This window comes from Hordeum vulgare, chromosome 1H, assembly GCF_904849725.1.
Source record: "Hordeum vulgare subsp. vulgare chromosome 1H, MorexV3_pseudomolecules_assembly, whole genome shotgun sequence".
NCBI lineage: Eukaryota > Viridiplantae > Streptophyta > Magnoliopsida > Poales > Poaceae > Hordeum > Hordeum vulgare.
In genome coordinates, this window is record NC_058518.1 from 103,823,709 (window position 1) to 103,846,902 (window position 23,194).

Genomic DNA, 23,194 nt, shown 5'->3' on the forward strand with positions numbered 1-23,194 from the left:
AAAACATGCGAGCAACACCGGATCAACGGAAGTTGTAGTGTCCCGCAACTTTTGCGACCACCGAACAATTCCATCACAGTTGGGTGCCATCGGATTGCCACGTGCCAAGCAACACCTTCAAGAAGGACTGTGTCGATTATGACGCTACTGCCTCGACAAGTCATATGATTTCTCCCGGCACACGGAGGGGGTGAGGGAGAGGTACATCCAACGCCCTTTAGGAAAGGAGGGGAGCCCATAGGTGTCATCGCACCGGTGTCGACCATATCTGACAGTGATTTCTTCCAACCCCTAGCACCCACCGCCCGAAACCAATCCTTAGCTCCACCATGCCAACCACCCACCAACATGCGCCACCGCAGTCACGAGGACACCACTGTCGTCTCACCACAATAAACGCAGCGAGGCTGGCTGGACTAAGACATAACCACCGTAGATGAGGACCGACAGTATCACAACCGCGTGGGAGGGGACCACCTCCACCGACCCAAGCGGTAGCAGACCAGACATAGTAGCAGGGGCATGCCGGACCCCCCTGCCCAGCCGGGCCCAGATCGGACCCGTTAAGCCCCCGCCGCCGTGCTGCAGCAGACGCAACACAGGAGCCACCGCACCATGGTCCGTATCGCGCCACACCAGCCGGAGACGACCCGCCGGAGACCGAACCGGCCCACCCCGACCCAGATAGCCAAGCCCCATCGCCAAAGGGCCGTGCCGCCGCCCGAACTTCCTCGGGGCACCGCCCGCCGAGGACCACCGCCATCGGAGCACGCCGCCCCGAGTGGGGAACCACGGCGGGAAAAAGGTAGGGACCGCCACCACCGGCCTCACGGCGCCGTCCGGGCAAGTGCCCGGCCACGCCTGTCGACGGTAGCGGCGAGAGAAAGGTAGGGAGGGGAGGTTTGGCGGCGGGGGGAGGAAGGGGCCGTCCCGGTCGCCTCGCTCGGCGAGGCGACGCGGGAGGTATCGGGGGATGTCGATTCCATTCTCGTGTGTAGTAGGTGTGGTTCTAATCCCAGGGATTAGAGTGGTGTGGTGTGCCATATTTAGCATAGTATTCAAACCATGGATGACTTTTTTCACTCTTTCTTCTATCTTGTGCGTATTCGGGAAGAAAAAAATTGAAATTTGACGAGGGTTCATGGTTTGCAAAGTTGACCTTTTCGTTTCCTTCACGGGAGCGGAGCCCTTGGTCCCCTGATACGGAGATTCGGATATCTGCAGGGAGCTAGACGCAAAAGAGCAAATTCTTGCACATCTCCCCTTCGTTCGCGTCATCACCCCCACCCCTGTATACTCCCCTTCACTTGCCTGCCTCTGTCTCCCGCATCGCGATCAGTCATCTCCTCTCAGCCTCCCCCGCCTCGCCGGAGATCACGAGAGGCGCCGGCCCCCGTCCCCGCGATGGACGCCTCCTACCGCCGTTCAGGTGCGGGCGGCGGCGGCGGCTCAGCCCCCCGCACTGTCGAGGACATCTTCAAGGACTACCGCGCCCGCCGCAACGCCATCCACCGCGCTCTCACCCACGGTACGCGCCCCCCACCCACTCCCTCCCCGCCGCCTAAACCCCAAACCTAGTCCTAACCTTCCCCCCTTCCTTCGCAGACGTCGAGGAGTTCTACGCGCAGTGCGATCCAGGTGAGGCCCCGACGCGATCTCTCCCCTCTCTGCTACAGTTTCGATTCGATTGGCTACGAGCTGCCCTCCTCAGATCGCGATGTGCTTTCGTGTCTCGACAGAGAAGGAGAACTTGTGCCTGTACGGGTACGCCAACGAGGCGTGGGAGGTGGCGCTGCCCGCGGAGGAGGTGCCCACCGAGCTGCCGGAGCCGGCGCTCGGGATCAACTTTGCGCGCGACGGCATGAAGCGCAGCGACTGGCTCGCGCTCGTCGCCGTCCACTCCGATTCGTGGCTTGTCTCCGTAGCCTTCTACTATGCCGCGCGGCTCACTCGCAACGACCGGTATGATTATGATGCCCCCTCTGTTCCTTTGGGTTTGATGAGTGATGCTTTTGTGCTGCAGTGCCAGTGTCACGCACTCATGTTAAGATTCTAAATCCGGACAGTCTACGAAAGTATTATTAGCTCATAGAGGCAAGTTATTACTTGTTGGTGTCCTGTATAGACAAGGGGATATATTAACAGGGCATCAAGGGACTTATGGGGAACTTGTTGGGATTTGAGGTTAAAGCCGGAATTTGCATGTTATGCATGTAGGTGCCTGCGAACATGTTATGTACGTGGGTGTGAATAGTAATCTGGTGTCTGGTTTAGATACGATTTCTTATGAATTTTCATGGGGAATTTTTGGGTCTTCTGTAGTGGTTATCCTGTGATCTGATGGAGAAAGAGATATAGCCCAATCTATCATGTTATCTGCAACTCTGCATGCTCCATCTTAGTAATGAAAGTAGTCAAGTGGAGAAAGATTATATGAACTCATGATGAGTAGTAACCTCACTGAAATGAGGCACCTTTTTTTTCCTATATAGTAATTGTGATATAAAATTCCAAGCATGCCTAATGTCAACAGAGGATGATGTGGTGTATAGAAAGTTAATTTTGTGTGGAAAGGAATTCGCATCCAAGTGTTTTGTCTTTCCCTCTATGGTTTGCACCTAGGCATACGCTTGAAAGCAGAATGCCTAGCGCTTGACCGTGCTAGTGCTATGCATACGCTTAGGTGTGACAAGCACTTTTCAGAGGCAGAACTAGGAATTCGCGTCTAGCGCTTTTTTGAACCTTGATGGTTAGTATGGTATTAAGTTTTGAAGATTCATGTAAATAACAAAAAACTCTCTTCTTAAGCCACATGGAGGATTGTGTGGTTTATGCAATGTTAGTCTTTTTTGCGTGGAAAGAAAATCACATCCATGTTTTTTTCTGTTCCTCTGTGGTTGGCATGGCTCTATAAAAGTCAATGTTTTAAATAGCGGGCTATGCCATTTAGCGGCAGCCCATCCAGCAGCTATTAGAGGCTATAACCCCATTTAGCGTTTTTCTTAAATCATGAATAAATAAAAAAATGATACTATAAGGCATCATATATAATATATAACATGTATATGTCATAGTCATAGATATATATTCCAGTCACATATCGCAACTACTCGCCATGGCTCAGGCTCGGGAATGGCCTCATTCATACATTCATACAAGTAACAGCACTAGAAACAAATCAAAGATTAGGAAAAAAATGAGTAAACAGAGGAAAGCGACTTTATCTTGTGATGCCATAGATGCAATGGAGCAGCCTAAGGTGGCTGGGACTGAGACATCCTCGTCTTGGCTGGGAGCAGCCAAAGCGATCTGAAGGTTGCCGGGGCAGCAGCTGAAGCTCGTCACCGTGACAGACTTGCTACTCGCCGGCTTACCGACGTTGTGTTCATCTTGCTGCTTGGTGCTCTGCTCCTCCTCAACATGGCCGCTGCTCCGCATTCTCTCCCTCTCAGGAGGGGACGTTGCCAGGAGAAGGAGGGTGGGGGGCCGATGTTGCCGTTGCCACCGCCGCAAGCCGGAATCACGTTTTTGGGAGGAAATGATACGGGGTGTTGCGGATTTCGGGATGGGTAGGGTTAGGAGTTATTTGGACCGCGGGTGATTCCGATTTGGGCCGGGGCTGCTGGAAACAGACGCTAAAGGTCCCAGGATTTAGCGGTAAACCCTTCTTGTAGCGCCAAGGCTCCAAAACGCTCTAAAAGCACATCTAGGCATTTGCTTGAAAGCAGAATGCCCATCGCTTAATCGTGCTAGTGCTAGGCGTGCGCTTAGCTGAGACATGCATTAGGCAGAGGCAAAACTAGGAATTGAAGCCTAGCGCTTTTTTGAACCTTGATGGTTAGTATGTGTTAACTTTTGAAGATACATCTAAATAAAAACAACCTTTTTCTGAAGCCAATAGCAATTTTCACATGTTAACCTCAGTTCTGTGGAGAAGAAAATTCTGTTTGCTTGAGTGAAAAAAATCAACTCCCTCAGTATTGCCATAAAATGCAATTCTAGAGTTTTGAGGTTGTACAATGTATTTCCTCCAGGGATTTATTTATATCTTGCGTAAATTTCGCATAACATCCATGAACATTACAAATCCATATTGAAACATGTATTTCCCATAACTATGGATTTAAGAAGTTTTTGTGTCGCAAAAAACTCTAGATTTAAGATTGGACCATTATATGCAACCATACTGACGGGCCTGGTCCACTTGTTAGCCTATTTTCCAACTTAATGATCCTTAATGATACGTATGGCGTACCACTTGTAAGATTTAAGGTATGGCCTTGCACGTACGCATAAACCCATGACAGAGGTTTGACCAAGGCTGTGAGGGGTTGGAGTTGTGCCTAGAGGGCCTAATCTTAAATCTGGAGTCATGTGTTATGAAAACTTCTAGATCTATTTCTATGAGCTAGATCTTAAATCTGGAATTTTATGATAGTTTGTACAAAAATACTCGTGCTTTTTCAAAATTAGTCTTCTCTCTTTTATGTCTGTCACATTTGTGAGAATCTTTTCCAACTTAATGATCCTTAAAGATACGTTGTACTACTCAAGTTGTGTTCTCTACATTCTTTTGTACTCCCTCTGTAATTAGTGGTTTGGCTGCCACTAAAAGTTGTAGTATTAATATTGCAAATATTTTGAAAACTATGGTGTATCCTGTACTAAAAAGAGAACCCTTAGTCCGTCAAATGCTAATCTGTTCAGTTCAAACACTTCTTCTATAAGGGTAAGAACACCAAACATGTACTTCCTCTGTAGTGATCTTATATTTCTTTACAGAGGAAGTATATGTTTGGTGTTCTTACCCTGATAGCCAAACCACTTATTGGAAGATACTGCAGTATTCTCAGAATAATTAGAAAATACTGAGCTATCAAACAGGGCCTGAAATTTATAAATTCTTTATTGCAGTTGTTTTTAGTTTCTTGGAATTTAGCACCTGTTGTTTGCCTGTGCACAGTGCCTGCTTTTTCCATCGCCATTATATTCCCATTTGGGTGTCTGTGGTATGCATATCTTTAAAGTTGTCCGGACCTATGTATTCTGTGTTGAGTTAGCCATTTCTATTTGTGTAAACTGTCCTAATAGTCTTAGATAACTACATTTCTAAACTCGCAGATGCTAAATATTTGTCATCGCTCCCTGATAAAACATTTGGCTGAATGTCTTCTTCTTAAAGAAAGTATAGTGTGGCATCAGCAGCTGTGTTTGCTTGTTTTGCTAACATAACTGTCTTAAATTGTGGACTCACTATCTGTATCCTCGGGATGCTTGTACATATATAGTATAGATTTATGGATGCTATATTGTTATTAGTTCGTCAAGTAAAATCACTTGTATGCAAGTATTGATGATGACCAGTATGCTTATATTTCTTCATTTTGCATCACCATACATAGTAGTGGTACCCTTCATCAAAGGATGCTATGCAAGAAATCTATTCCATGTTTTTTGAAGTCCGAGATACATCGAACTGGTTGAATATTTTGGTTTGGATTTTAAGAAGCTAAGTAAGAACAATTGGTGGTGCGTTAAGTAAGAACAGTTGGTTTCCTACAGGGAGCGAATCCTTTCATTTCTTTTTCTCATTCGTTTCCTCAAAAACTCAAAATTGAATAAATAGTTTAGCACCTGCCAGTTTTCAGTTGTTTAGCTACAACTTCTAGCTTTGGAATTTATTGGGGGATTAGAGCTTTTATGTAAGCAATAATTATTTTCCTAATTTTATGTGTAACTAAATAACTATGCAGCCTCGGTTTGAGCCCACCTTTGGATTTTATGAGGGATGCGCTTAGAGAAACTAGATTATGTGTGGGCCCAGTTGAACTATAGGGTCATAAATTTATCAGCATAATAATACATATAGTTGCAAAGAAATTTGACAAAATGGTCTAAGTAACATGAGTACAAATACAGAACATATTTGCTGCTCTCTGTTATCATTTTCTTTTGTTGCAAATAGCAAGAGTTTGTACTTTTATTATGCTATCTCATAGTTTCACTCGGCAATTCAACAGGAAGCGTTTATTTGGCATGATGAATGATTTGCCAACCGTGTATGAAGTCATCTCAGGCATGAGACAATCGAAGGAGAGGGACAGATCGGGTGGTATTGACAACAGCGGTAGAAACAAGCTGCCATCAAAGGTAACAGTAAATTCTTTGCTGTTTTGACATCTTCTTCTCTCTTATTTTAAAATTTATTCTGTTTCCTCAGCATACAGTCGAGGCGGTGCCGCCACCACGTGCAGAAAATAATGCCAGGGAGGCCGACGAAGGTTATGATGAAGATGACGGCGACCACAGCGAGACCCTATGTGGGACATGCGGCGGCATATACAGCGCCGAGGAATTCTGGATCGGGTGCGACGTGTGCGAGAGGTGGTACCATGGCAAGTGCGTGAAGATAACTCCAGCGAAGGCGGAGAGCATAAAGCAGTACAAATGCCCAAGCTGCAGCTCCAAGAGACCTAGGCAGTAGCAGCGCCCCCACGGATGGGGGCCTTGAAGAAGCAGCAGCAGCAGCAGCAGCGGTTGAGACTTTAGACTCCTTGTGCAAGGCTAACTACTACAGTCTTGCTATGTTTACTGTACCTTTCGTTTCAGGTTTACATATGGTGATGATGCTAATGCTTGTGAGGGGAAGATGACACACATTTTCGAAGCCTTCTAACATTTCCATGTCCTGAAGAGGAGTCAAAGGTGTATGTTGCCGGGAAGGGATAGTAGAATGATGAAAATATGTGTAACTTTTCATGGGAAGTTCATGTTCCAATAATCGGAGAGGTTTATTTATACTATTTTATCTATGTTAATATATGTATTATTAGTCTGTTCAGCTGTCATGTGGAACCTGTTGTGAAATAACAATTTTGGTTATCCTAAAATCACACAATAGTTGGTTTGCCTAATTATGCTGCGTTCCTGGAGGAGGTGCTCTGCAACGCCGACTGACCGGCAGTATGGCTTAGGGCATGAACTATGGAGGCGTCACTATCCTAATGCCCCATATAGGAAAAGCAACTTGAGGCATCTCTCCTGATCTTATTTCTACGACCCAAGCTGCTAGCTGATGGGCATCATCGACAGATGAAAGCTTCATCTTAAGACGCGAAGAAGCCGCAGAGACCCTGACACACTGCCGAGCAACACCTACGGAGACATCAGCTTCCATCCGGCATCTCCGTCTTCCCAATACAATAATATCACGTATGTCAATGACTGATCTTTTCAGCTCTCCTCTAGTCTGTATTATCTCGGGCAAAGAATGAAAGTTAATTATTTTTCAAGCATCCTTGGACCAAATCAGCAGTACCTTGGTTTAAAAATCAGTATTTATTTGGTACTTCCTCTGTCCCAAAATAAGTGTCTCAAGTTTAGTATAATTTTGTACTAGAGCCAGTACAAAGTTGAGACACTTATTTTGGGATGGAGGGAGTAGAAAATAACTTGTTGATCGATAGATAAGTAAACAAACATTATCTTTTGTGGCTAGTGCCTCTATAACCGCAACTAAAAATAAATTGCAACTAAAAATATAACATTGAGAACTACCTTTCCATATTTTTGTTGGAAGCTTGGGAAACCTTTTGGCACTGCATCTGGTTATCCGGCCTGAGTTGTGCTTAATATCATGCCATCCATAGACATGATCGAACATGCGTAATGTGTCGAGCTGGGGGAATATGCAACAAAGGGTTCATGAGCATACGTCGGTACTTCTGCAAAATAACATCAGAACATTGTTGCGGTTGAGTTATGGTTACAACAATAGAAGCAAATTGAAATAACACTGAACATGACTAGCAAGTACCCACTCACTGATGAAATATTGGTCCAGGTATGCAGGAAGACCAAAATATAGGTAACTAGGAGATTTTGAGCTCTAGAATAAAAGAACAACACCTTTGTGGCTCCCTACACTTTGATTCAGTGTGTAAGCATGAACTCCTCAACCACCACAACTCTACGTGAGGTAATTCAAGCTCTAGACTACCTTCATAATTGGAAGCGGAAGGTTTGATATAAAGGTGACAATACATTAGAAAAGCTAGCGTTGACAAGTTGACTGGTAATTATGCGGTCCCATCAGACATCACCAAATGATGTGCTGCAAGGATAGTTCAAGTTTACTATTGCTTTTTTATTCCAGTAATATATATGAGCAATGATTCATAACAAATAAGACGAAGGGCGGAAGGTTGCATTACCTAGGCGGAAGGGCGGAAGGTCCCCACAACTAGTGTCATTCGCCTCTATGACGGTCACTTTGTTCGGATATAGTGTCGTCGAGGATTAGGGTGTTGGCCGGTGGCGGGGCAGCTACGTCCAGGCCACCCCGTTCACTGGTGATGGGATGCGGTTCGTTCGATCTGTGTACTTGGAACGAGCGGGAATGAGGCGGCCGCCACCTACGAGCGGAGTTGACCTACCCCTCGCTTAGGCAATCAGGATGAGAGAAATTCTTAGCTTGGGAGCTTGATTTAGCAGAGCAAAAGACTGCGAGAAATTTTTTTATTCGATCATTTGAGATTCTAAGAAGTAATAGCACTTTGATTTGGTGATCGATGGTAATAATGGGAGGGTGGTTTTACGCTAGTCAAGGTGACAATGGTATTTGATTTGATGATAGTTGATTTTTTGTGTATGCCACAGGATCCGCTCGGGTCATAGTGGTCATTTGATAAGATTAGTGGTTGAAGGAAATCATGCCAAAAACTAAAAAGCAGAAACATGGAAGAGGCGGGGTGTCTGTTTGGAGAGAAAAAATTTGGTGGGTTGAGGGGGTGAACGTACATGGAGGACGAAATAAATTACAACCCTCCTTTAATAATAGACATGATTAGAAGTGGAAGGTTTGATATAAAGATGGCGATACGATAGAAAAGCTTTCTATGGTTGCATCGGACATCATGAAATGATCTGTTGCAAGGATAGTTCAAATTTACTATTGCTTTACATTTCTGTAATATATAGGAACAATGATTTAGAATAAAGGAGGGGGGGGGGGGAGGGGTTGCATTACCTATGTGGCATGGTGGCAGCGAGCTGCAACCCTAGCGGTGTCGGTCAAGTTGTGGAGTCCCCACAGCTAGCACAGATTGTTTGTATGACAGTTACTTTGTTTAACATGTACTCTCAGCGAGGATTGGGTGTTACCTTGTGTTGGTGGTAGTCATGCCGAGGCCGCCCTATTCGCTGCAATACGATGAGGTTTGTTCCCCCACACGTTCCGTGTACGTACTTGGTGCAAATGGGAAAGCGGTGGCTGCCGCATGTGAGCAGATTTGACCTACCCCTCTCTTAGGCAATCAGGGCAAGAGAAAGTCTTAGCTGGGGAGCTTGATTAGGTAGTGAAAAAGACCACGAGAGATTTGCTTTAGGGATTCAATACCGATCGAACGTAAAATGTAATGTCCCGCTCAGTTAACAAAACGTTCGCAAGGAAAGGTTAAACATGAAATTGACATGAAGTTTTTAGATTGCGATTGCAATGAAGTTGACACGTTAGGTTTTTAAAGAAAAAATGCTCAAAAACTGAATTTGCCATGGCTGTAAAGGAAATTTGCCAAGTTCCAGGGAAAAAACTAAATTTTCCATTCATTTGATAATAATTTTAACATGATCTATATATATTGCCTTATTATAATGTCTGTGCATCATGTGCGTCTCATAAGCATTGCATTAAAATTATGTTGCATTACCTAAATAATAATTAAATTGAATATTTCATTTCATTTTGTTAAATGGTGAATAAGCAAACCCCTTCTTCCCTTGGATCTTGTGCATCGAGATTCACCCCAGCCCCATACTACTTGTGAGACGCGTTGGGTTTTTCTCCGAAGAGGAAAGGTGAAGCAATATAGTAACGATAAGTATTTTCCTCAGTGAGAACCAAGGTTATCGAACCAGTAGGAGAATCAAGGAAACTCTCGTCGTCAACACCTACGCACAGAAAATCAAACACTTGCACCAAACACGGACAAGAGGTTTGTCAAGCCCCTTGAACTCGTTACTTGCAAGGATTAATTACGATAGGTAGATAATATAGATAGCGAAAGTAAATAAATAAATAATGCAGCAATGTATTTTTGTTTTTTAGCAATATGATAAAGTAGAACCAGGGGCCATAGTTTTCACTAGAGACTTCTCTCTCGAACATAGCATACGGTGGATAAACAAACTAGTGTTGGGCAATTGACAGAATAGCGCATAGTTATGACATGATATTCACGTAATGATTATCTGTATATGGGCATCACATCCATAAACAAGTAGGACAAAACGATCATGCATCTACTATTATTACTCCACTTCGGGAGCGCTTCTATGCTTGGCTCTCTAGGTATTAAGTTCACGACAAACATAGTAATGCTTGGAGCAAGATGACATGTTGTAGACAAAATAAGACAAGCAATATGTTTAGACCCCATTGTTTTATCCTTAGTAATAACAACACAATACGTGTCTTGTCCCCTTCTATCACTGGGATATGGAGCACCGCAAGATTGAACCCACTACAACGCACCACTCCCACTGAAGATAAATTAATCTAGTTGGCCAAAGCAAACAAATAGATCGGAGAGAAATACAAAGATATAATAATCACACATAATTGAATTCATAGGAGACTCAGTTACTTTCAATGAATACTGATCATAAATCCACAATTCATCGGATCCCAAGAAACACACCGCAAAAGAGGTTACATCGGATAGATCACCGCGGGAATCGCGACAAACATTGTATTGAAGATCATAGAGAGAGAAGAAGCCATCTGGGTGTGGGATCGATAGAAGATGTGTCTAGAGGGGGGGGGGGGTGAATAGACTACTTGTCAAGATAAAATTCCTAACCTAACCCAAGTTCAAGGAAGGCAAAGATTCAGCAGTTCTAACAAGTCTAGCACACCCTACACATGCTAGTCAACATATATGACAGCAGAAAAGTAAAGACTTTGCACATGTAAAGGAGTAGAGTTTAGGAGATCAAACGCAAAGAGGTTGACACAATGATTTTTGTCATGGTTCCGATAGGTGGCGCTATCGTACGCACATGTTAGTGGAGACTTCAACCCATGGAGGATAACAACTGCGAGAGTCCATGGAGAGCTCCACCCACAAGGGGTCCACGAAGAAGCGACCTTGTATATTCCACCACGGCTTCCGCCCACGAAGGACTAACCTTAATCACGGTAGATCTTCAAGAAGTAGGCGATCTCCTTGCCCTGACAAACATCTTGGTTCAACTCCACAACACGAAGTAGGAGGCTCCCAAGCGACACCTAACCAATCTAGGAGGCACCACCCTTCAAAAGGTAATAGATGTGGTAGATCAATGAACTCCTTGCTCTTGTGCTTCTAAAGATAATCTCCTCAACACAAAATCACTCTCTCACAGAATAGGCATGGGTAGGAGAGATTGATTGGCGGAAAGCTATTTGGGGAGGCTAGAGATCAAGTTTCAAATGATTGGATTGGAATATCTTGGTCTCAACACATGAGTAGGTCGTTCTCTCTTAAAAAATGGATCTGGCAATGAAGTATGTGTTGTGAGTGCTTCTCCCACGAGTGAGAGGTGGGTGAAGGGGTATATATTGGAAGCACCCAAAATTCAACCGTTACATCTAAAGTGGCAAATTCGGTGACACCGAAGTCATAAACTCGGTGGTACCGATTCACACAAAGGCAATAACTTTTGAATCTTGGTGGGACCGATATACACAACTCGGTGGCACCGAAAAGGTGGCTAATGGTCAGATGGCCAAACTCGGTGGCACCGATACTCAAACTCGGAATTCCGATTTTGTGTACCGAGGCAACATAAAGTTGGTTACCCTGAACTCGGTAGCACCGATTTTGTGGGAATGGCTAGGGTTTCTGTGTGAGGTCAAACTCGGTGGGTCCGAAATATGATAGTTGGTGACACCGAATTTGAGTATTTGGTGGCTAACTTTGAGCACTTGAGCAATCAGTTCATTTTACTACCTCACCCCCTTTTAATAGTATTGGCTTTCCTATGGACTCAGAAGTGATTTCTCACAAATATAAAATGAAGAGTCTTCTAGCTTGAAGCTTGAGCCAATCTTATTCCTTTCTTGCATCAAGGGGCATCTCCACATAAACCTTTAGCCAAAGCTCTCCATGGACTAATCCTAAAATATCTAGGTAAAAGTGTTAGTCCAAGAGACAATGTATGTTGTCATGAATTATCAAAACCGCCAAGGGACCATATGTGCTTTCACTGGGTACTAGCTATGGACCCATAGGTCTATGGTGGACCACTCACACATCACCATGAAGGCAACAAGATTGATGTATATGGCCTCCGCGGTTGATTCCCTCTTCCGACAAGGCACCAGAAAAGGTCTCCAGATGGGATCACGACGGAACAGAGACTTGCGGCGGCAGAAAAAGTGTTTCTGGTGGCTCTCTAATGTTTTCGGAATATCTTGGGATTTATAGAAGTGGAATTAGGTCAGGAGGGCTGGTGAGGGGGACACAAGCCTAGTGGGTGCGCCCTCCAAGCTTGTCGCCTCCTTGTGCGATGCCTGGCCTCCCCCGAAGCTCCGCGGGTCCAAAATATTTTAGAAAAAATCACCAAAATGTTTCATTGTGTTTGACCTCTGTTTGATATTGTTGTTCTGCAAAAGTCAAAAACACGTAAAAACAGAAACTGACTCTAGGCACCGGGTAATAGGTTAGTCCTAAATAATGATATAAAATAACAAATTATTGCATATAAAGTATCCAAGATTGATAATATAATAGCATGAAACAATAAAAAATTATAGATACGTTGGAGACATACCCCCCTAGCATAGGACACGACCATAATTATAATGAAGTTGACATCTAGGATGCCTTTTTTGAACAATTACAGAAAAACTGAATTTGCCATGGCTCTCTAAACAAATTTTCCATGGCTGGGAAAATAAATTTTCCCTCGTCCATATTTTTTTGCCGTGGATTAGAAAATAAATTCTAGCTAATTATTAATGTGTTGTAACGAGGACATACATATTCTTGTGATTCATTATCAATTGTACCTGACATATACCTTCCACCAACCATCTTTGTCTCCCCAATACAATCTCACCACCTATTTTGATGACTCGTCCTTCAAGTTGTGTGAATATCCATGAATAATATGTATGAAACTATGCATAGAAAAACTTCAAATAGTTGCATGCCAGAAAAATAATTGTTGTAAATACCGGTAGTAAGAAATAACTCGACAGTAGAACAAGAATACAACCAAGTACCAAAGCTTGAACAACCGTCAAATCATACTTGAGCTCTCTAGTTGTTGCATAGGGCTCAAGACATACATAGCACCAACTCTCCCCTAGCCTTTATTATCTTAGCAAAGAATGAGAGTTAATTATTTTCCAAGCATCCCCCATAAAAAATTGGTAGTACATTTGTTTAAGAATCAATAGTTATTTGTGTCTTATAATGCAGAAAAATAACCTATTGTTCTATTTGGTAGATAAATAAAGAAACCGTTATTTTTTGTGCATAGTGCCTTTATAATCGCTAAATAATTATAAGGTTGTAATACACTTCTTCATCACATGCAAATTTCAATTAAAAATGCAACATTGACTACTACCTTCCCATATTTTAATTGGAAGCTTTGGAAACCTTTGGGAACTACATCTGGTTATCCGGTCGAGTTGTGCTCAATACCATGCCATCCATATAGACATGATCGAACATGTATCATGTGTCAAGCATGACGGAATATGCAACAGATGGTTCTTGAACATACCCAACAGTAATCCTAACATCAGAATATCATTGCCGTTGAGTTAAGGTAATAACAATAGGAGCAAATTGAAACAATACTAAACATGGATAGCAAGTATCCACTCACCAATGAAATATTGGTCTTGGTGTGCAGGAAGACGGAAATATAGGGGATAGTATGATCTCTAAAATAAAAAGAACTGAAAGTGCATTATATCAACCAAGGGGTGATTGGGCAATATTTACAAATTCTTCCGTGAGGAGTTACTAAGTGAAGAAATACAAAGAGACGAAATACTATGCAATGGATAAGGTAATCAGATGCATGTTAAACATGGTAACAACAAAGTCATCATGATGAAATAGAGCATACACGAGGTACAAATAGCATGAAATCAGGATAAGCAGGAGGAAGGTAAAGTGACTGAAGAATTTGAATTGAGGAAATTGAGGAAGTCTTCAATCGAAGTCTTCAAATAGTATTGATCAATTTCATCAACATGTAAATGAGGAAATGGAAGGGTTAAAGAAATAGAACCACTTTCTCGATGAAGACAAGAATTTCTTCTACCAATTCCAACTGATGTGATAGTTGTATGTCTGGTTGGAGCGGTGTGGAATTCAAATCGTAGGACACACATTCCTCATCATATTCTCCTTGAGAAAAAGCACAAAAAATCCACTCAATAACTCATGGTAAGCCTTCAAAGTAGGCTTCCAAACCTTCATAGACTTGGTCACCCGACAATCCACAATTACTCTTGGATTTTCTAGACCATGATGCCTAACCATTTAGAAGTTACATAGTTTTCAAAGGTAATAGGGGTCGGTTCCACACAGGACAATTTCTTCAGTGACGCACAATCGCTTTGAGGCTCTGAGTGTATGGGTTTTTGGTCACTTAGGACTCTCTCAAAATATTCACATGAAGGGTTGCTCTAGATGACACTTGTAAATCCCTCTCCAAGAGAAGTCAACCAACGAATGGTTGTGGGGGTGGCTATTTATAGCCAGGAGCAACTCGACATGATATGACATAAATGCCCCTCAAGGTATGACTGTTTTCAGGATAAGGATCCACTCGACAGCTGGCACACAATCCAACAACGGTCGGAATTTTGAACTCACAAATTCCTTGGGGCTACCAATTTCTCAGGGTAGGAAATTCGCACTAGTGAAATCCTAACTCCTTAGTCAGACCAATTTCTTTAATGACTATAAGAACTTCGTCTCTATCACTAAAGAACTCGACTGCACTGTAAAAGATTTCCAAAGTATTCACTCAAAGAAAGAGGTAGGTGTAGGTTTTGAGAAGAGAATCACTTGGAAATATGCCTATGTATTACCTCGACCCTCTTTAACAGTAGAGTGTTTCCTATGAATCAATAAGAGGGAAAAAAGAAATATGAAAACGAAGTCTTCAATCTTCAAAGTTCTCACATCAATTTCTTCAAAGGCCACACAAAACTCTTCTAGCACCAAAGTCTTCACTTGAAGAAATAAATATTTAGGTATCATCTTTTGTCGATTAAACCAAACTCTTCAGGGACTATAATACCTATGTACACTCACAAACACATTAGTCCCTTAACTCACTTGTCTTCAATACTCCAAAACCACTAAGGGGGCACTAGATGCACTTACAAGAATAACACCTTTGTCACACCCTACACTTTGATTCAATGCGTGAGCATGAAATCCTCAACCGCCGGAACTTTGTGTGAGGTAGTTCAAGAGCTTGCTACACGTGACGTACTGAAAGTTGGCATTGAACTGTTAGTGGATAAAACACTTCCTAATCTTATTATCCGCCTGTCCATACCATCTAAGGTCCCTCGATTGACTAACAATTTAAGTTACTTTTCCTTAAAGTTCTGGCATGTTGAACTACAACTTAGCAAAATTAATGTATTCGTCCTCACTTACTACTTAGTACTTTATTTTCATGTAGGGCTTATTAATTATGTAGTTAAAGATATGATGGTTACTCTTGCGTCCAAATTTCACTGGAAAGACTTGAAGCATCTCATCAAATTTGTTGTTAGCCTAGACTACCTTACTAAGCATCGATACATCTCCAACGTATCTCTATTTTTTATTGTTTCATACTACTTTTATATCAATCTTATATACTTCAAAGGTAGTTTTATATCAGTTTTGGGAACTAACCGATTGACCCAGTGCCCAATGCCAGTTCCTATTTTTGCTTGTTTTTGCATTTTCTAGAAAATAAATACGAAACAAAGTCCAAGCGTGACGAAACTTCACAGTGATTTTTTCTGGACCAGAAGGGACCCAAGAAGATTCGGGAGGAGACCACAAGACCTACGGGAGAGCGACGAGCTCATAGGGCGCGCCCTGGGGATAGGGCACATCCCATGAGCTCTTGACTCCCCGGTAACGTGTTTTGACCTAAGGCCACCTCTATATATTCTCAAATTTTCACAAAACATCAGAGAGAGCCCCGAAACAAAACAATTCGCTGCCGCAAGTCTGTGTTCCGCCATGATCCCATCTGGAGGCATTTTCCGGTACTCTATCGGAGGGGGGATTGATCATAGAGGCCATCTACATCAACCTTGTTGCCTCCATGATTATGTGTGAGTAGTTCACCACACATCTATGGGTCCATAGCTAGTAGCGCTCTCTCTCTCTCTCTCTCTCTCTTCTTTGATCTTCAATACCATATTATCCTCGATCTTCTTGGAATTCTGTCTGATGTAATCTTATTTTGTGGTGTGTTTGTTGGGATCCAATGAATTGTGCGTTTATGATTAGACTATTCATTGCAAGTAATTGAGTCTTTTCTGAACATTATTATGCATGATTGTTATATCTACGTATGCTTTCAGATCCATGAGTATTCTTTGGCCAATTATATGACTAAATCTTCACACAGAGTGGTGCATAGTGTGAGTTCAATCTCGCGGTGTCCTCACCTAGTGATAGAAGGGGCAGCAAGGGACATATTTGTATTGTTTCCATTAAGGACAAAACAATGAGTTCGAACATATTGCTTGTCATACTTTGTCTACATCATGTCATCTTACTTAATGTGTTACTATGTGAAAAGGATCGAGATGGACCTAGAGGGGGGGGGGTGAATAGGTACAAATCCAAATTTTAATAATTACTTAGCAATTTTAGGCTAAAATACGGAATATGAGTCTAAGCCTAATAATTGCTATGACAAAGAGTAAGCTATTTGGAGTGAAGTAAGACAAGCGGTAAACAATAATCAAATACAAGTATGTAATAAGGATTAACACAAGTAGAGAGTTAGGGTTAGGAATAACTGAAACTCCGAGAGAGACAAGGATGTATCCCGATATTCACTTCCTTGGAGGGAAGCTACGTCACCGTTAGAGGGGCGGATGTTACCACGAAGGCACACCAACGCCACGAAGGCTCACCCTATTCTCCCTTTGAGATAACTCCACGAAGGCGTTTCTCAACCACTAGTGGTAAGCCTTGAGGTGGCTTCCAAACCTTCACAAACTTTCCGGGGGATATCACAATGGTTTGATTCCTCTCCGAAGACTCCTACCGCCTAGGAGTCTCCAACCTCCAAGAGTAACAAGATCACGGGGATTGCTCAAAACTTGCTCAAATCACAAATCACTTTGGTGGGAAGGAGGAGAGGGAGACGATCTATCTTTTGATTGGAGCAACACTCAAAAGGACTCACAAATGCTCTTGGGATCTAGGATTTGGTGTAGACAAGAGTGAGTGAGAGGAAAGGTGTTCTTGGGTGTATTCTAGCTGTGTTGAACACCCTTTCACGAGGTGGGAGAAGAGTATATATAGTGTGAAGTGAAATCCAGCCGTTGGAGGTGCATTAAGTTACACAGGGTCCGGACGTCCGACACTTGCCGGAAGTCCGGGCATCCGCGAGGGGCCAGATGTCCGACAGGGGTCGGTTGTCCGAGGCCTGTAGGCACGACTAGAACTCTTCTCAATTTATCAGTGACCGGACGTCCGACAGGGGTCGGCTGTCCGAGGCATGTAGATACGACTGAACCTATTTTGAATTTATCACCGTCCGGACGTCCGGAGAGGACCGGAAATCCGAGTTATACAACTCAACTTCTACTGGTGGTAGTTTCCGGATTTTCGATGGGGGTCGGACGTCCGGCCCTCGGATGTCCGAAGGGAGCCGGATTTCCGAGTTATATGCCTCACAAACTACTCGTGACGGGCTGCGGATTTCCGAAGCCAGCCGGACGTCCGGCCCTCGGACGTCCGGAGGGAGCCGGATGTCCGAGGCAATGGACATGTTTTGAATTGAGGACATAGTGGAGAGTATGTGGTGTTTGGTATGATAGTAAAGATGTGGTATGAGCAAGTTCATCACAAAACCTGTGATCCCCTCTTAATAGTGCGGGATCCCTATACTCAATATCAGTAAACTCAAAAGACTACTCTACATCATCTCTTCTTAATCCCGAGCCTTCTCGAAATATAAATCACCAATCTTTTCAGACAACCTTTGGCACATAAATCTCAATCTACTAAAGTACTTGCCGTCCTGAGATACACTCAGCAAATAGGATTAGTTTCCTATGTATGTGTTGTCATTAACACCAAAAGACGATTAGGGGCATAGCATGCACTTTCAATCTCCCCCTTTTTGGTAGTTGATGACAACATATACATAGGTCTCAAAAAAGATTTAACATACATTATAGTCTAGGAGATATTTAGTACAGAGCTCCCCCTTAAGATATGCATGATAAAGAAATTGAAGCTCCAATGGATCAACATGTAAAGATAATAGATCATCATAGGAATAGGGAAGCAAGACATAATAGTCTATGATGATATCATAGAAATCCATAGCAAGTCACAACCATTCATAAATAGCCATACATGAGTTTATCGATTACATTAAATCTCCAATGACTAAACATGACGATAATAAAAACTATGATACATTACTCCCCCTTTAGCACCTAGTACCAAAAAGGGAGCCATCAACAACACCAATCAAACTCAGAGCTCATCACCATCATCATCAGCATCATCAGCCAAACCACTGCCCCCAGCCTCGTCAAGGAAATCAGACCACTCAGGACCAGAAGGGAAGCCAAAATCAGTAGGAGGAGCAACAGGAGGGCCCTCATCATCACTCACATCAAGAGCGCCCGAGGCTCTCAGACGAGCCTTGAGGGCATTCTTGGAGGAGACTAAGCGGGAAACCACATCATGGGTTTGACCACACTGAAAGGAGACAACCTTCATCAAAGCAGAATGAGCTTTGCCAAGGAATTTGGCAATGCGACCAAGAGGAGCGGAGCTAGATGAGGGGGTGGCGGCCCGTGCAGCAGTGCGGCGAGTCGATGTGGAGGAAGAAGGGGCTTTCTTGGGAGCAAAGTCATCCGCCATGTGAGCGGGAATGACCCACTTGCGATGGGTGTGAGTGACAGCCACAGAGAAATCAGCAACATGGTTAATAAGTGCCTGGATGAAAGGAGCGTGAGGAAAGGCTCACTTGTACTGAAAGCTAGCAAGACGAATCTCATGCCATAGAAAATGGGGCACATTGATTTTTCCCTTGGGGTGCTCGTACAAGTGATGCATGATGTTGATACAATAGCCACTGCAAGAACCCTTATCACCCATCCTGGGATAGATGGTGCGGATGAGACACTGAAATAATGAAGTAAGGTGAGCGCCAGATGGGTACCTGGTTAAGGTCCTTCATGCGCTCATCCGCATCAAGCTCACGTAGTGGCTTGAGAAGGTGCCCACACGCATCAATAGATTTAGGCGCATGGTTAGGATCATCCCTATGTATTTTGAAACCAGAATTGCGGAAACCCAGTGCGGCAACAAATGTAGCATAAGAAGCTTTGAAGCGAACGTCAGAGGTGATCCAGCTGACAGTGTTGTCTGAGCCAAAATGGCATGTGGCATAGAACTGGTGAATGGCAGCAGCATTAAAGTCGCAATGAAAAGCAAATGGGGCGGCAAGCCCCGATGCCTCAATAAGCTCAAGGGCATGCAGATATTTCGCCGGGTGCATACGGATATGCTCAACATCAATAGAGTGATGAATAGATAACCCCTTAGGAACTATGACTGTGGTAAAGATGTCCGCCTGGACGTTTGTGCGGAAACGTGAGTCCGTAGAGTCACGTGCGACCTCGTATTGATCTATGTCGCGGCGGAAAGTGAGATATGAAGCTGCGCCAAGTGTGGTGAAATTTCTGATAGCACGACCTAACGTGGCAGGAGGTTCTAGTGAGATGCGGCGAGCTTCACCTGCAGGCTGGGCAGGACGAGGTTGTGGCATGTAGGACGCCCTGCGAGTCCCGGGCTTGGGCATGGACCTTCGAGTGACGTGCTCAGAAAGGTCCTCGGCGGCAAGCTCCTCCTCGAAGTCGGGGTCAGCACCATCAGACGACGAGGGAGACGGAGAACGCCAGGACGGAGAACGCCAGGCAGTCCGTTTGAAGGGACGAATTGGCTCATCCGAGTCGGACCCCGTGTTCATAGGGGTGCGGGAGGATGAGCCGGCCACGGTCTTCCGAGCGGTGTGCTTGGTCTTGCCCATGGAGCTCAAACACCCACGCGGATGAAAAATTCCCAAATGAGGAACGAACATGGGGATACATGGGAGAGAAAAACAAATCCACGCGAAAGGAGACGGAGGAGCGACCTGAGGATGGATCCCGCGAAGAATACGGAGGAAGGAGTGGGGGATCCGCGGAGGAGATCGGCCCGATCTCGAGGTTGGCGGTGCAGGGCAGGAGCTCCTCGAGCTGGCGGCGGCGGCTTGGAGAAAATGGGGCGCTGAGGGTTAGGGCAAAAGCCCAGCCCCGCTCCCAGCTATATATATAGGCCCCGAGGCGTCGGACGTCCGACAGGTTCGGACGTCCGGAGGTTATTTTGGCGTCGGACGACCGACACTGGTCGGACGACCGGAGGAGGTTTTGCCGCCGGACGCCCGAGATTAGTCGGACGTCCGAGAAGGAGGAGGAGGCAGAGGCTGGTTCTGGTTTTTTTTTTGTTTTGATGATGATGACTTGCATGGTATCGCATAAAAAAATACGAACATTGTTTTCCTACAAGCATTACATGCATGAAATGATCTATGCATACGTTGTAGGCTTGAAAACATAGAATTACGACCCAGTCCCCCTAAATACATGCGCACATCAAGACACAACCATAATGTGAGTGTGTGTATGTGTGCAAGATTTCAAGATATGTTGTCAAGCTCCAAGATACCAAGTTCACGCCTAAGTTGAAAGAACCTAGCTACGCTAAGTGGCTTGGTGAAAATGTCGGCTAACTGCATGTCGGTACCCACATGGGTAATATCAATGTCACCTTTTCGCACATGGTCTCTCAAGAAATGATACCTAATATCAATATGTTTTGTGCGAGGGTGATCAATGGGGTTCACGGAGATCTTTATGGCACTTTCATTATCACAGAGAAGAGGAACGTGTCGATACGTGATACCATAATCCTTTAGTGTTTGCCTCATCCATAGCAGTTGGGTAGCACAGCTTGCGGCTGCAATATATTCGGCCTCGGCCGTGGAGAGAGAAACACAGTTCTGCTTCTTCGAGGACCAACTTACCAACGAGCGTCCAAGAAACTGACATGCACCAGAAGTGGATTTCCGTCCCACTTTATCACCGGCCCAGTCCGCATCGGAATACCCAATAAGATCAAACTTTGCATCCTTAGGGTACCATAAGCCTAACTTTGGGGTGTGAACAAGGTATCTAAGAATATGCTTAACCGCCGTGTGATGGCTTTCCATAGGGGAAGCTTGAAATCTAGCACATATTCCTACACTTAACATGATGTCCGGTCTAGATGCGCAAAGATAAAGCAGCAAACCAATCATGGAGCGGTAAGTAGATGGGTCAAAAGGAATACCGTTTGAGTCTTCATTTAGAACTACATCGGTGGCCATAGGTGTCTTCATTGGTTTAGCATTTGTCATATAAAATTTCTCAAGAATTTCCTTGAGGTACTTAGTTTGAGACAAGAAACTCCCTTCTTGAAATTGTTGTATTTGAAAACCAAGAAAGAACTTCAAGTCCGTGTTGAGTGACATCTCAAAGGTCTTGGTCATGGAGGCCGCAAACTTCTTGCACAAATGGATGTTAGGAGAACCAAAAATGATGTCATCTACATAGATTTGGCATAAGATCAAATCACCATTTTCCCTCTTAGTAAAAAGAGTGGGATCGATCACCCCCACCACAAAGCCATCATCGAGTAGGAACTTCTTAAGATGATCGTACCAAGCACGGGGTGCTTGTTTAAGACCATACAGAGCCTTGTGAAGTTTATATACATGGTATTTGTGATGAGGGTCAACAAACCGAGGTGGTTGTGATACATATACCTCTTCTTGTAGAGGACCATTAAGAAAAGCACTTTTCACATCCATTTGATGCAAAGTAAAACCATTGAAAGCAGCATAGGCCAGTAAAATGCGAATGGACTCAAGACGAGCAACAGGGGCAAAAGTTTCACCAAAGTCCAAACCTTCAACTTGGGAGTACCCCTGTGCTACTAACCTTGCCTTGTTGCGTAGGACAGTCCCGTTCTCATCTTCCTTGTTCTTGAAAATCCATTTAGTTCCAATGACATTATGTTCTTCAGTTGGTCGTTCTACCAATGACCATACTTCGTTCCGTGTAAAACTGTTTAGCTCCTCTTGCATAGCAAGTAGACAGTCATTGTCACACAATGCATCCTGAACCCTGTGTGGCACGGTACTAGAGACAAACGAAAAGTGAGCACAAAAATTTGTTAATTGTTTACGAGTCACTCTACCTTCCGACACGCCTGTGAGGATTTGATCAATATCAACACGACCGGCCACCCATGGCATGATGGAGGTCAAGGTTTCACGAGGTTCGACTTCGTTTCCATCATCAACATCCTCAACATATGGATCATTTATGTGCGGAGGAAGATATTCCTCTTCGCGTTGCACCTGTTGAGGTTCATCATCAAGCATACCCATACTTTGGTCTACCTCTTGAAGATCAACTTGTTCTTGAGTGTCATCAGGGTGAGAGACATGTTCTCCCACTTGATCCTCAACAATTGGCATGATGTGTGTGCTAGTATCTTGTGGAGGTACGGGTAGTGAACTGTCTTGAGAATGAGAGATACTCTCATCATCTTCATCATCATCATGGGGTCTTTGTTCCATGCGAAGAAATGCACCTACATCCATGTTTAAGATATCTTGTGGGGAGTCTTCTTCACCTGCATCATTTAGATCAACTTGCTCCCCATGGGAGTGGTTAAATTCATCAAACGTCATGTCACAGGTTTCTATAACACATCCAGTGGATTTGTTGTAGACTCTGTAGGCGTGAGAGTTTGACCCATAGCCAACAAAAATCCCTTCAGTTGTTTTGGATTGAAATTTTCCTAACCGTTCCCGTTTGTTGAGGATG

The 23,194-nt window shown here is 44.0% G+C and overlaps 1 protein-coding gene across 1 annotated transcript; it reads left to right on the top strand.

Annotated features, from left to right (window-relative positions):
- Positions 1-1,162: 1,162 nt before the first annotated feature.
- LOC123426411 (PHD finger protein ALFIN-LIKE 1) lies at positions 1,163-6,890 on the top strand. Its single transcript, XM_045110250.1, has 5 exons — positions 1,163-1,528; positions 1,606-1,638; positions 1,740-1,962; positions 6,021-6,150; positions 6,221-6,890. Exons 1-5 carry the CDS (start codon positions 1,405-1,407, stop codon positions 6,482-6,484), a joined length of 774 nt encoding a protein of 257 aa, XP_044966185.1. The 5' UTR covers positions 1,163-1,404; the 3' UTR covers positions 6,485-6,890.
- The last annotated feature ends 16,304 nt before the right edge of the window (positions 6,891-23,194 follow it).